The sequence below is a fragment of the Grammomys surdaster genome, unplaced genomic scaffold (genome assembly GCF_004785775.1).
Source record: "Grammomys surdaster isolate TR1022 unplaced genomic scaffold, NIH_TR_1.0 125876, whole genome shotgun sequence".
In the NCBI taxonomy this organism is placed as follows: domain Eukaryota; kingdom Metazoa; phylum Chordata; class Mammalia; order Rodentia; family Muridae; genus Grammomys; species Grammomys surdaster.
In genome coordinates this window covers 1,361,760-1,376,213 of record NW_021620701.1, presented here as the reverse complement: position 1 = coordinate 1,376,213, position 14,454 = coordinate 1,361,760, and the positions used below count along the sequence as shown (strand labels likewise).

The following is a 14,454-nucleotide window of genomic DNA, read 5'->3' as shown; positions in this document are numbered from 1 at the left end:
TGTGGAAGTACATCAGTGCAGCCCCATTAAGAACATGCTGTGGTCAGAGTACCATTACCCAGTAGCCTTGTACTGGATATATTTGCCAACAGATCGGAGATACCCTCAGTTAGTCCACATAAAAACCTGCACCTCAACCTTCATGGTTTTTTTACTTTACTCCCCACACCAAAATGGGAAAATTTCCAACTGATATGGGAAAGAACTATGGATACATGCTACAAAGTGGATGAACCTTATTATACTAAGTAAAAAAAGCTGGTCAGGAATGGCCAAGTAGCAAATCCTCACTTACTCAGGTTCCAGTCAGAAATTGTATCGTCATCATCAATTTCATCATCGTCGTCCTCTTCCTCCTCAATCCCATCCTCCTCGTGCTGCTGAGCCACTGTCCTTGAGCGATGAAACCGTGGCCGTATATCCTGCTCACTATCAGGGATGGTCTCATCTTCTTCAACATCACCCTGTTGTTATTTTAGACAGAAGTTTTCAGTGGCTATTCCACTTTAAGCTATTAATACTAATGTAAGTAAAGGAGCCAGAACATTATATGGGTTCAGTCACACACAGGATTCTAGAGTGTATTTCCTGAGTGAGAACTACTCCCGTTTGCAGTAAACAGGTCCCTGTGAAAGGGACAATGGAGTACATGACATCTGCTAAGTTAGTAGGCCCTGTCAACTATTACTTGGTACAATAAGAGTAACCTGAATCAGATTCCCAGTGTATTTAAAATAAACCCCAGAGAGAATAAGATAGATTAAAAAACAACAACAACAAATTACTAACAACAACCCCAAAAAACTCCAAATAGTTTTGGTCAAAGTAAATAAAGGAAAACCCAAAGTCACTACCAATTAAGGTATGACTTACTGCAATGAAAATTCATCACGCTTGTTCTATCTAGGAATATTTGTAGCCTACTATATGCAATAAGGAGTCTTTACATAAGGTCTATCCTAAATAAACATCCTACTGATCAAATTCAAAGCTTTATTATCAATATAGATATTATCCTCCCTAGTCAGAGAATAGTTTCCTTACCTTAAGCAGGATAATATCTATATCTGAGTACTTCATGCCATTCACTAACACAGGAATCAACCTAGAAAGAATTCATGAAACAAAGATCTAAATACTGACAGTTTTAAGTTGTCTTTAACAACTGTATCCATACTACTTAAACCAACAAGAGGCAATATAGTCTTTCAGAATATCCAGTGCTACATCACTGACCCCTCCCTCCCCCAATAACTCAAAGAATACAAACAGGATAGGTTTAAGAAACTTGGGCCAGCAAGCCAACCTTAATGCTCAAAAGGTTCCAAAATTGAAGACCAAAAGTAAGTAAACATTGCAATTATGCTTATCTGTCTATGTAGGACTTCAGGACACGGTGTCCTGATCTCCACATGCCTATTTTGGCACCTGTGGATCCGCCCCCAACACAGGAACAAACTATCCTCATGTTGTTTTTAAAAAGGTAATCCCAAAAGTCTACTGATAACGATAACAGACTTCTTTAGAAGCCCCCTCTATGATGCAGGGACGCACACTGAGAGTCTGAGTGTCTTGAGGACACGCAGCACTGAGTGCAGGCTACTTACTTAGGCAGATGTCTTACAAGTACATCTTTGCATATTGGCTGTTCAGCCAAAGTCAGCCAGAATTCACAGGCCTCCAGAGCTACATTCTCATCTTGGTCTTGGGTCCTCTGCAGCATGTACTGTGAAGAGAATCCATACTGCTCATCAGCTTCATCTGGACCACGAATAATAATTTAGTCCTGATCCCTTACACTGCAAATCATGATTTCCAACCTGTGCTTCTCTCTCTTTAAAGCTCTCTATGTGCCTCTAAAACAAGGTTAAAATGTAAGAGTCACTTCGTAAGAATGAAGTGTTTATTTGTATGCATTATTCATCAGCTTCCATGAGGGGTATAAAAGGAAACTGCTGTATTTTCTGACATGTTGATGTTAATCAGAGAAAAGCAAAAATAACTCTACATATCTTCCTTAAAATAGAGAATCTAAAAATAACAATTTGTGTCTTGTAGACAGACTTTTTTCCATATTTTAAAGTGATATATAGTCGAGTAGTGGTGGTGCACACCTTTAATCCCAGCAGTTGGGAGGCAGAGGCAGGCGGATTTCTGATATCGAGGACAGCCTGGTCTACAGAGTGAGTTCCAGGACAGCCAGGGCTACACAGAGAAACCCAGTCTCTGTGAAAAAAAGAAAAAAAAAAGTGACATATAAGTCAATCACTTTAGTTTGGAAAGGCGACAGATTATTTTCCCCCTTTTGTTTTTGTCTTCTGCAGACAGGGTCTCAGCATGGATCCCAGGTTGGCCCAGAGTTCACCATATAGCCCATCTGGACTCATACTTAAGATCCTCCTTCTGTCTCCAAAGTGCTGGGGCCACAGGTATGCACATCTAAATCCTAGCTCTAACATTCCGTAAGTACAATCTGTGGTTTCAATAGGGTGTTTATCATGACCTCTGAACATACCAAGCTGAATTCACTCATGTAATTTCCCAGTATATCTATCTGGGACTAGAATCAAAGTCAATTGATATATTTCTAGTATACTCTCTGTTTTGGACTGAAAGACGCTACATGGCAAAATATGGAAACAGTCACAGGCCTGCTTTACTACCTGCCAAATATTATGCTTCGGAGTACTGCTGAATAAAGTATTACACAATATTATAAAATTAGGCTCCTTAGGTGTGACCTACACCAAGTGATAAAAATTTAAACTTTCTAATTAGCTTCAAATTCTTCAACTCAAAGATACAACTTCTATATTTCTGGCTTGTTGAATCCAGCCAGAGATTTTCTGTGCAATCCCTGCTGTCCTGGAATTCGCTCTATAGACCAGGATGTACTCCACCACCGCTTGCCAATGTCTTTCTTTGTTAGAAACCTCAACCTTCCAGAAAGTCACAAAATCAGAGAAATCATACTGATAATACATCACCCAATAACCTCAAAATACCCGTAACTTGACATACCATTTTTAATGAGAATTTTCTAGCTACAATGATCAAAAAAAAAAAAAAAAAAAAAACCTAGTCTCTATCTTTAAATAATTCCTCCAATAATATCTTAAATCCCACAAAAGAAAAAAATGACCAATGAAGATTTACAATTTTAAAACAATCATATCTATTTTATGTCTTGTCCCTCAAAGGTGTCATAGAAAATCAGAAAATTTCATCTTTACATTACACATTTTTGCCAAATATTTCTCTTAAGAAAGAAATGAAGTAATAGTCCGTGCATGCTGTGGCTACCTCGACTATGTTGTGCATGTGAGGAAGCAGGCGGTCCATCCGGACTTCCAGCAGCATCACCAGTGCCCGGCACACGTTCTTCCGCACCTCTGCTTCTTCATCGCCAGCCAGTGCAAAGAGGTTCTGTATACAACAAACACATTTGCCTTCCTAGTTTAAAATCTCCCATGCATTAAATAAAATGGTTTATTTTTTAATAGAAATGCTAAGGTAACAGGGTACAAAACAACTGAACTGGAAGCTTGACATATAGCAACTTTGACAGCTGAAGGCAGGAAGACCTTAAAGCTCAAGGCCAGAACGAGATCCTACAGACTTTGCTTCAAAAACCCAAACCAAACCAAACCAAACCAAACCAAACCAAACCAAACCAAACCAAACCAAACCAAACCACAACAAAAACCACACACACAAAATCCAAAAACCAAACCAACAAACATTCCCCTAAGTCCAGAATTGCCTTATAAACAATTAATGATAAAAAAGGTCTCTTTGTGTATTGCTGGCTAACCTGGAACTCCTTATGTAGAGAAGGCTAGCATGGAACTCATGGAGATCCACCTGCCTCTGCTGCCTAAGTGCTAGGATTAAAATATGCACCATAACAACATGTATTTAAAAAGTATCTCTTTTAATTATGTGTATGTGTATATCTGGGGGTTGCACATAGTACAAGCGCCCATAGAGGCCAATAGGGTCTCAATCCTTGGAGTTAGAGTTAAAGGTGGTTTTGAGTCATCTGACGTGGGTGCTGGGAATTAACTCAGGTTCTCTAGGTACATGCTCTTGACACTAAGCCATCTCTCCAGGCCTAAAACATCATTCTGTTTTTGTGTGCAGTGTATATGCACGTAAGTGATATAGGTAAAATAAGTACATGTGTGTGTTCACTTGGAGTCCAGAGGTATCCCACAGCCAAACTATACTACGTTGTCGTCATCATCGTCATTTTCATTAGGTGAGCTCACTCACTGAATCTGAAGCCTCATCAACTCTTCTGGACACTGGCTGGATATCAAGCTTAAGCGATCTCCCTCCTTTAACCCACAGTACTGGGGTTACAGGCACAAAATGCCATGCTTGGCTTTTTATGTCGAGTGCTGGGAATATGCACTCAAGTCACTTTACAAACTGAGCCATCTTCTTAGCTGTTCAGCTGTACTTTAAAGTAATTTTTTAAAAAAGTTTTTTAGTTTAGTTTTTTTAGATTGCTGGATGTGCAGTCCTAGCAGTCTGAAAGTTGAGGCAGAAGTCCCAGACCAGCTTAAGCTACAGAGTCAGACAAAGAACCAACCAATAAACAAATAAAACAAACTAATGGCACTGTATCATCCGGCCTAAGTGTTCACTCCTCTACTGGAACAGCAGGGGGAGCAGGATAACACCCCAATCCTAAATTGCTGCTATTCACCAAGTCAACCAACTAGGAGAGAGGAAATTGACAGTAACCAAGGTAATCAATCACTCCTGTGCTGATCCTTACAAACTCCTCTAGAAGGTTAAGGAGTGGGAGCATAAATAGACAACAGAGTAATAGATCCAACTGTCACAGTCCAAGATACTATATTATTCATTTCATAGACTAATAATTAGCAGGGGTTAAATAAAAATGTGCCACCTGGTTGAAGGATTTGAAACAAGCCTACATGGAATTTGGGTCCACACTTATACTTTTTGACTATAACAAGTTTTCACTAAGACCAAGCCAACCTTAGGATGGGCACAGAAGCTAGTGCTCTCTGGTTGTCCTGTAACCCCATCACTTGAGATGGGAGGTAGGATGATCAAGAGTTCAAGGTCACTCTAGGATACACATAAAACACCAAAAAGAGCCATTCCGCCTCCAATTGTTAGGGGACCCACATGAAGACCAACCTGCACATCTGCTACAATTGTGTAGGAGGCCTATGTCCAGCCTCTCAATGCTCTTTGGTTGGTGGTTCAGTCTCTATGAGCCCCCATGAGCATGGTCTTATTCTTTCTGTATTTATGCCACTAAGATGGTACTTAGTATGTAAGAGTTAATAGTTTTCTTGACTCTTCTATGTTTATAATGTAAATAAATGGAAAAAACAGAAAGCTTTTCCCAAATGGTCTGGCCTATATACTGAGGGCATTTAAGACCACCATGAAATGCACAGTTAACAGCTAAGTCAACTATTATGTAGCTGTTCTTTTAGTATGTACCTTTGGATTGTTACAGGTCAACTTCATCCAACCACAACAGTTTGTGTTTGCTTGCTTCAAATGTTACCCATGGTCTAGCATGTACAATCATGCATGTACAAACTGAATGGTGTATTGAAGAAGACTTCTAAGCAGTCAAGCTAGGAGGCAGAACTACATTCACTCTGTAACTAATATTTGGATCACATTTCCAATGTTTTATCATATAAAGAATGCTTTTATTTCCAGCTAGGAAAAACCAGTAATATTGTATCCAACTTTAATACCATCAGCAATAACAACTATTTGTCTATATACTACAGTCACAGCACAGGGTAGTCCTCCGTGGGCAGTGACCAGTCTTACCTCAATGAAAGAATCGATGTGCAGCATGAGCGCTTGGGTCCGACTGATGATGAACTGATTGACACATGCAACAGCATGAGACCTAGGAACCGAGGTACACATTAGTACGTTACTGTGGTTACGAACTCCATGTGCATCTCAGAGATACTATGGTGTCTGTACCCATTAAAGACTAAGCCAGAATCTGTAGAACACCAATGACTCAGTAAGCGGAAACTGCAGTTGAGGAGCAGCCCCAGCATTTAAAAAAGAACAGCAGAATAGTCCTGGCATGTAGCCATTCACTTTGATTTAATTAATTTCTGAGTAAGACCTGCTTGATATTATACAAATGGCACTTACTCAAATATGTGTTTTTACAGTGCAGTTTCTTTCCTATAGAACAAAATACTTTTAAATTAAAGAAAAACTAAACGTGTATTCTTTAGAGCATCTGAATTTAGTAAGTGCAGAGCAAACTTAAGCAAAGTCAAACACATTTCCATTCCAATTCCCATTTTGGAGTGCTTGTAAGGTTTAGGCCAGATAATATTTAGTCTGTCTTCAATCCACACTTTTACTGGATAGAACTTTTCATCATTTCCATCACCACACTGACAAGCTGAGTAGCCAGCCTGCAGGGATCATTTTGTTCTTATCAGTAGCTCGACACCATCACAACTTTCTTCTGAACTGAAATGTAGCAGAAAATAACTTTAAAAGTGAAACCAGCACTCCTGTAAGCATCCATTGTCTAACCCTCTCCTTGCTGTGCAGCAATCACTCCCAATTATCTTTAATGAGCTATACTTTAAATGAATGTAATTTGCTAAAAACAAAGGTTCTTGTTCAAAGAACACACTGGAACCCAGTATGATATAGAAGAAACTACATGTGCATGGAATTTACATTGACAAGTGAGATTTTTAAACCAAAGTGGGAACTCTTTTTTTTTTTTTTTTGAGACCAAGTTTTTACTATGTAGCCTCAGTTAGTTGGCCTCAAGCTCAAAGATCTACTTCCTTCTGCCTCCCAAGATCGGGGATCAAAGGTGTATGCCATAATGCTTGGCAAAACAGATTATTTTAATGAATGTGTTGTTTGGAGTTTGAATGAGAATGTCCTCCATAGGCTGACAGATTAAGCCTAAGCTGCTTAGTCATCAGGGAGTGGAACTGTCTGAAAGAAGTACTAGGAGTGTAGCCCTGTTGGAGAACGTGTCACTAGGGGTAAACTCTGGGGTTTCAAAAGTCCATACCAAACCCAGTTTCTCTCTGTCTGTGTATCAGGAGATACTGCTCTCCTGCACCTGCCTGCATGCTTCTTGCCAATGACAAGGACTAAACCTCTGAAACTGTAAACAAGCTCCAAATTAAATGCTTTAATTTATTTAAGCTTTATGAGAGCTGCCTTGATGACGGTTTCTCTTCACAGCAATAGAACTAAGACAGCTAGAGAAGACATGCAGCAGTCCTCAACCTCTGGGATGAGAGCCTTTGGAGGTCAACAACCCTTTCATGGGGTCACATATCAGACACCCTACAGCTCAGACGTTTACATTATGATTCCCAACAGTAGTAAAACTACACTTACAAAGTAGTAATGACATAATTGTATGGTGTGAGGTCATCACAATATGAGGAACTGTATTAAAGGGTTGCAGCATCAGGAAAGTTGAGAACCACTATGCTAGAAACATGTGATGGTCTGTACCCAGAAACCCAGGTTCATACGAAGGCCAAGATATACATGCAATGTGAGACCATACTGAACAACATCATAAGATTATCTCAAAGAGACAGAAGGAGACAGGTCTGTAAAAACCCACAGATTTAAAAAAAGAAAAAAGCTCTAATAAATAGAATAAAAAATAAAACTATACCAAAATTCATATAGAACCACAAAAGACCCCAGATAAGCAAAACAATTCTTAGCAAAAAGAGAAATGCTGGAGGGATCGCCATTCCAGATACGTTACAGAGCCACAGTAACAAAAACTAACACGAACTCTATGTAGTGGTGCACACATTAAATCCCAGTACTTGGAAGGCAGAGGCAGGCAGATTTCTGAATTTGAGGCTAGCCTGGTCTACAGAGTGAGTTCCAGGACAGCTGGGGCTACATAGATAAACTCTGTCTTTAAAAAAAGAAAAACCAAAACCAAAAAAACCCAATATGCTTCTGGTACAAGAACAGACATGCAGGCCACTGGAACAATAATCAAAGACCCAAATATGAGTACGTGTGACTTCAGCTATTTATGTGATAAATAATGCCAAAAGCACAGGCTAAAGAAAACATCTTTGACAAATGGTGCTGGGAAAACTGGACGTGCGTATGTCTAAGAATGAAATTAGACTCCTGTTTACCCTATCGCTTGCATAAAACCTCCAAATGAATCAGAGGCCTAAATGCAAAGCCTTAACCACTGGAACTGCTACAACAGAACACAGGTACTCCCCTGTAAATGATGTAGGCAGAGGAAAAGACTTCCTGACTAGGATTCGACTTACCCCAAAATAAAGGTCAACAATTACTAACAGGCGGTGCTTGAAAAAATAAAAAGCTTCTGCATAGTTAAACAAACAATCATCAACTAGGTAAAGAGGAAGCACATAGAATGGAGGAAAATGTCTACCAGCTATACACCTGACAGGAGGATTAATATTCAAAATATATATATAAAAACAAAGAAACCCATCTCCAAATGGGTTCTTAAATGAATTTACCTAAAAAATGTCCACTACCTCTAGTAATTAGAAAAAGTAAATCAAAACACAACTTAAAGATTTCATCTTATCCAGTCAGAATGGCAAAGAATTAACAAAAAAAGTCTACAACAAAAGTTGGAGGGAATGTGGAAGAAAAGGGGGCTAGTGAAGTCATGGATCTTGAAGAAGCACTTAAATATATTCTAAATTATTACCCATGGATGAGTATCAATCTTCACTCTCATCAAGGAAACTCTCTTTGCAACAGACATAGACCATGCAGAAAACCACAACCAAACAAAACGCAGAGTTGTGGAGTACCTTTTTGGAAGGGGGCTGGGCAGAAAGGTTGTAAAAGCCAGAGGACTGGGGAGTCTGCTGTAAGATTGTGTCTCCTGGGAATATCAGAAGCTACACCTATGTCTGACCAATGTGACTGCAAAAATTTATGAAAAGGCCATGAAATCTCAAAAAACAGGAAGGAAGGGGAGATGGGAGAGTTGAGGAAGAAATGATGCGATTAATCTCAAAAAATAAACGTAATAAAAGTGTGATAAAGCTAAACATAGCTCTAGTCACATGATGTCTATGGCAGGCAGAGGGAACGCAGAAGCCTCATCTGAAGGCCAAGTCCTACACACAGGACAAGCCTTTCTCAAACCTCAAATCCAGTCACAGTCTTTGCTGAGACCATGCCCTCTATGCCAGGACAGGTCAGCAGTAAGGAGTTTCCAATAGGACTGTGGCCTAGTGGTATCCTAAGAGGGATGCTATTGTTTAAAACTGAGCTAATCTGGGGACCTGAGAACAGAATTGAAGTCACGGGACCTAAGTTCAACCTGCCATTGCCCCAGAATGAAGGATAATTAATTCTGGAAGACAATTTCAGAGAGAACAAAGGCCAGATGTTGACAGGCAAAGGTAGCAGGGCCTCTGTGTAGGCAGAGAAGTATACAGGGACAGTCACTGTAGCCTTGGGGTGCCCCTGAGCTAAATCCACCAGCTGAGAACAACTCTAGTGTATTGAGGTCACACCACCTGATGGGCACAGGTGGAGTCACCTTTGGAGCCAGCTATCTGTTACAGACTCACAACTTGGAAGCTCCAGAGGAGTATCTGACATCGAAGCTCCATCCCACCAGCACAGTGAGCAAAACTTATCAAGATTTAAGAGTAACAAAGGAGTTGCGCCTGTGCAGATCTTAGTGCCTAGGTTGTTCCCCCTCACTCTCAGAAGGGAGAAGCACTCAGGGCATAGTACACAGGTGAAGCTTGGTAGGCAGCAAGGCCCTGGAGCGAGCACAACAAAGCCTAAGTGGAGAGCGCACACAGGCTCACAACCGGAGAAAGTGAAAAGAAGGCTAAGAGCCCTGGGCACAACTGTCCTTCTCACAGTTTGCACATTCCTGGCCCAGGCACAACTGTCCTTCTCACAGTTTGCACATCCCTGTCATGCTCCAATCCAAAGGCCCAGTGAGGCTCTACACCAAAGTGCTACTTTTCCTGTCCCCACTGGTTTTGCATTTTTACTTTTTCACGTTTTACTACCTTTCATGTATTTGTGTATGTATTCCCATCATCAGGCAATTGGAATACCCTCTAATTCTTTTCGAGTATAAAACTTCTAGTAAAACTTCCAATATTTAAAAAAAGAACATTATTTTTTTTTCTGTATTACTTGAATGGGTGCTTTGCCTGCAAGTGTATCTGTACCATTTATGTGTGCGTGCATGCGCGCGTGCGCGCACGTGTACACTTGTACCATCTATAAACCGTGTGTATGCAGGCCTGCAGAGATCAGAAAAGGGCATCAGAGCCCCTGAAAAGCAGTTGTGAGATGCTATGTGGTGCTGGAAACCAAACCTGGGACCTTTACAAGAACAAGCACTCTTAAGTCACTTAGTTATCTCTTCACCCCAGTTTTTTAAAATCACGTGGATGTGTATTTGTATGTGTATGTTCAGATGACTGCAAGGGTCCTTGGAGTGACACACATATATGTGATTTTAAAAGAACTGGGTGTCACATCTTTTGTTTGTTTGAGACAGGTTTTCTCTGTGTATCCCTGGCTGTCCTAGAACTAGTTCTGTAAATCAGGCTGGCTTCGAAATTGGGAGATCTACCTGCCTCTACCTCCCAAGTGCTGGGATTAAATGTGTCAGTCTCCACCACCCACTCAAGTTGTCACATCTTAAGAGGTGGTTGTGAGCCACAGTCCTGGGAACTTAACGCAGGACCTCTGAAATAGTACACACTGAGCCATCTCTCTAACCCCGGTGAGTTTATTTTTGCAATGTTTATTTGTTTGGGTTTTTTGAGATTAGGGTTCTCTATACAGCTTGCTGTCCTGGAACTCACTATGTAGACCAACTACCCAGCCTCCAGCTCTGTCTGCCTCTGCCTCCTTGAATGCTGGAATTAAAGGCAGTGCTGCCACACCCAGCTTCTATGTTTGAAAACCTTGTGTGAGCTTTACTCCCCTTCTTCCTTGCATCTTATTCTGTTCACATATTTTCTCATTATTGGAGAATTCTTTTACATTTTAACTGACTGTTCTCTCTTCCCCTTCACAATCTCCACCATCTTCTTTTCCCTTTCCCCCTCCTGAACCTGTCTTCCCTGAGTACCTCCCCCTTTCATCTGACCTGTTTACCATTTCCACATTGACTCTAAAGTTTTAGCTTCATGACACGCTCACTACATTACTTTGTCTATTTTCTGCTGACGAATAGAGTGGCCACTGATACTGATTCTGACTCTGCGTCTGTTGTGCACCGTTCGCTGCAGCTGCTACTGCTATAACTCTTTATTTGCTCCTTAAGAAGTGGAACTGGGAACTAACTGAGCCCACCAAAGTAGGCTACTTCCCAATAAGATCCCTAAGTAAAAGAGGAAGAGGTATCCAAACCAAGAGTTGCACAAACTGCAACACAGACACACATTAGTGTGAAAGGACACAACTACAAGACTCCCCCAAGGTCTTAACGCCACTCAAGGTTTAACAGCAAAAAATGATCAACATCCCCAAAAAGGATATAAGCAAGCAGATCAATTAGGGAAGAAATCAAGGCACCAGCTAGAGGAAAGCTAGAAGCTCAGAGGAGAAAGTTGGCAAAATGGATGAAAACCTCAGCCATATAGCCAAAAAAGCAAAGTGAGAGAAATTCAGTTAAGCAAAAAAATTTTTTGGGGGGAAGAATTACATTAGAGATGAAAAAAATCACATAAACTAAATTAAAAAGGAAAATAGAACATATGACCAACAAAATCAACATGGCCAAACAACTGTAACTCTCGTTGTTTCAGAGAGCCAAAACTAACTTCTGGCCTCCAAGGGCACTGCATGCATATAGAGTAGACACACACTCATGAAAAACACCCAGACACATAAAATGTTTTTCTTTTAATTTCATGTGCGTTGGTATTTGTGTGTGTGTGTGTGTGTGTGTGTGTGTGTGTGTGTGTGTGTGTGTAAGCTGCCATGTAGATGCTGTGAATTGAACCGAGGTCCTTTGGAAGAACAGTAGTGTTCTTAACCAGTGAGCCATCTCTCCAGCCCCAAAAATAAAATCTTATAAAACCAACCAAACAAAAAACCATAATAAAAAACCAACCAAACAAAACCAAGGTCAAGGAAGCACTATGTTCAAACAGATATCCAAAGAGAAAAGCTACTTACAATGCTCAAATTAACACCAAGAACTTATTCATAGAACATATCATGGTTGAAACATGGCAGCAGGGAAATTTCTAAGGGAAAGCAGTAACTACAATTCACAGTCATGGGGAATCACAAAGAGAGTGGACAGTCCTAGGACCCTAAGCACAGAGCGGTGCAGTAGGCACCTGTCTCAGATTACATTAGAGTCACAGCAATAGGAAGTGTACCACACATACAAACACTCATGAAGTACAATACAGGCCAGATAAACACACTTGTCTACAGCTACCCAATCTTTGACAAAGGTTTCAAACACTGAGAAGGAGCCTCTTTTCCAAGTTCCTGGGGAAACCAAGTATCTACACACTAATGACTAACTAGACCCATACTTTACAATTTGTAAAAAAAAAAAAAAAAAAAAAAAAAAAAAATCAATTCAAAATGGATCAAAGCCCTTAATGTAAGACCTGAAAACTGAAACTGCTAGGGGAAAACAGCATAGAAAATAGGAGGAAAATCTTTGACAATTACACATCAATATGCAGAATATGAAGAACAAAAATAAAAACAAAATAAGAACAAAACAAAAATCACATCACTAAATGAGATAATGAACTGAAGAGAAAGGTCTCAAAGAAATATAAAATGATTAATAAATATTGGAAAGTGTTGCATTTCTTTAGGCATTAGTGAAATGTCAATTAAAACTACACTGAGATTTCATCTTACCCCAAACTACAATGGCTATCACTTAAAAAATGATGTACAACAAATGCTGGCAAGGACACTAAGAACAGGAACTACTTTTGCTGATGATGGGAACAGCAACCATAGAAATCAATATGGTTTCCTCAAAAAACTAAAAACAGAACTACTATATAGTCCAGCTGTACCATGCCTGGTACACACGCACAAAAGCTCCTAAGTCTAGAGACACAACAACTGCAAATGGAACTTCCTTCACAGAGCTGGAGATGTGAGTGAACTCTGCCCTGTCCAGAGAGACACTATCACACTAGGTTCATATGCAGAACCTAGGTAAACTTAAATATACACATGATAACACATCAAAGTACAAAGAGGACCAGAGGAGGGGACGGACAGTATGAAAGAGGGAAACAGCTGTAGGAGAATAACATAAACAGAGAATCTAACCAACAAATAAATTCAGGTTAGCTCTCTGGTCACACAGTTGAAACAAGTCTGTGAGATACAATACCGAGGCCCAACTACTAGCTACAGTCAGCACTCAAGTTCATTTACCCTTCAGTGACTGATTACTTCTAGGCAATGATTCTTCTTCATATGCCAACACATCTGTTTATCCTATGGAAATACATGAAGCATTGACCAAAAAAATATCAACACCTTCCTTAACAAATTAGGAAGGTCAACCAACCACACACCAAAACAAAAGGCAACAAGTTCAACAGCTCAGAAGAATATAGGAGTCACATACTTCCATTAACACACTCTAACTGCAGCTTGCTAGGGAAACTGATTGCAATAGGCTTAATCAAGGCTAATTTATCTTTAAATACAGCCTTTTCACTGTTACTCAGCAGGTGTGATTGCTAAGGTGAAGAAAGGATTCCAGTCTAGACTAAACTTGAGGAGCTGCCACGTCAGCCTATGTCAGGGTATACTAAAAGGTTTTGGTGCCTCTGTGTTTAAATGAGCCTATCTTTCTGCAATTAGATGCAACACCTTTAAAGTAACAATAGACAACAACCCAATGAAAACATGTTCTTATTACAATTCAGACAATTTACTATCACAGGATGAAAAGCAAAGGAACACAGAACTAGACCTGGAAATAGGGGTAGGCAGCAAAGAGGACATCATGTTTAAAAGTTCAAAGAACATTAGATAATCTTGTTCACCTCAATGAACCTGAGTATGTCAATGTTGCACTGGAAGAATTTTAGTTATTGAGCTACAGATGAAGGTATTTGGATGTGACAAAGCAGAAAACTTAAAATCAATATTCTCAAACTAATCTTGGTCTTAAACAAGAGAGTGCCAACTAATACTGCTATATACATACCTTATTTTGGGACTACTGTGCTTGAAAAACTGTAAAAACTTGGGGATCATGATGTTGAGAGGACGATCTAAGACATCACTGTCTAAAATCTCTGCAGAGTCCTCACATATCTTCTGAAGGGCACCGAATGCTCCCTGGAAGACAATTTTGCAATATTAGAATTCACTGAAATCAACTACAAATAAGTGACACAGCACATTGCCTGTAATCCTAGTTCTTGG

The 14,454-nt window shown here is 40.0% G+C and overlaps 1 protein-coding gene across 2 annotated transcripts in view; it reads right to left on the bottom strand.

Moving 5' to 3' along the window:
* Positions 1–14,454, bottom strand: part of Tnpo1 (transportin 1) — an 87,448-nt gene that overhangs the window by 24,844 nt on the left and 48,150 nt on the right. For both annotated transcript variants that reach the window (XM_028790194.1, XM_028790195.1), the window contains exons 6-11: positions 14,234–14,367; positions 5,836–5,917; positions 3,304–3,426; positions 1,608–1,726; positions 1,045–1,105; positions 296–464 (exon numbers count right to left, since the gene is read on the bottom strand). In XM_028790194.1, coding sequence (XP_028646027.1) covers positions 296–464; positions 1,045–1,105; positions 1,608–1,726; positions 3,304–3,426; positions 5,836–5,917; positions 14,234–14,367 — 688 coding nt within the window. The remainder of the gene's footprint in view (positions 1–295; positions 465–1,044; positions 1,106–1,607; positions 1,727–3,303; positions 3,427–5,835; positions 5,918–14,233; positions 14,368–14,454) is intronic.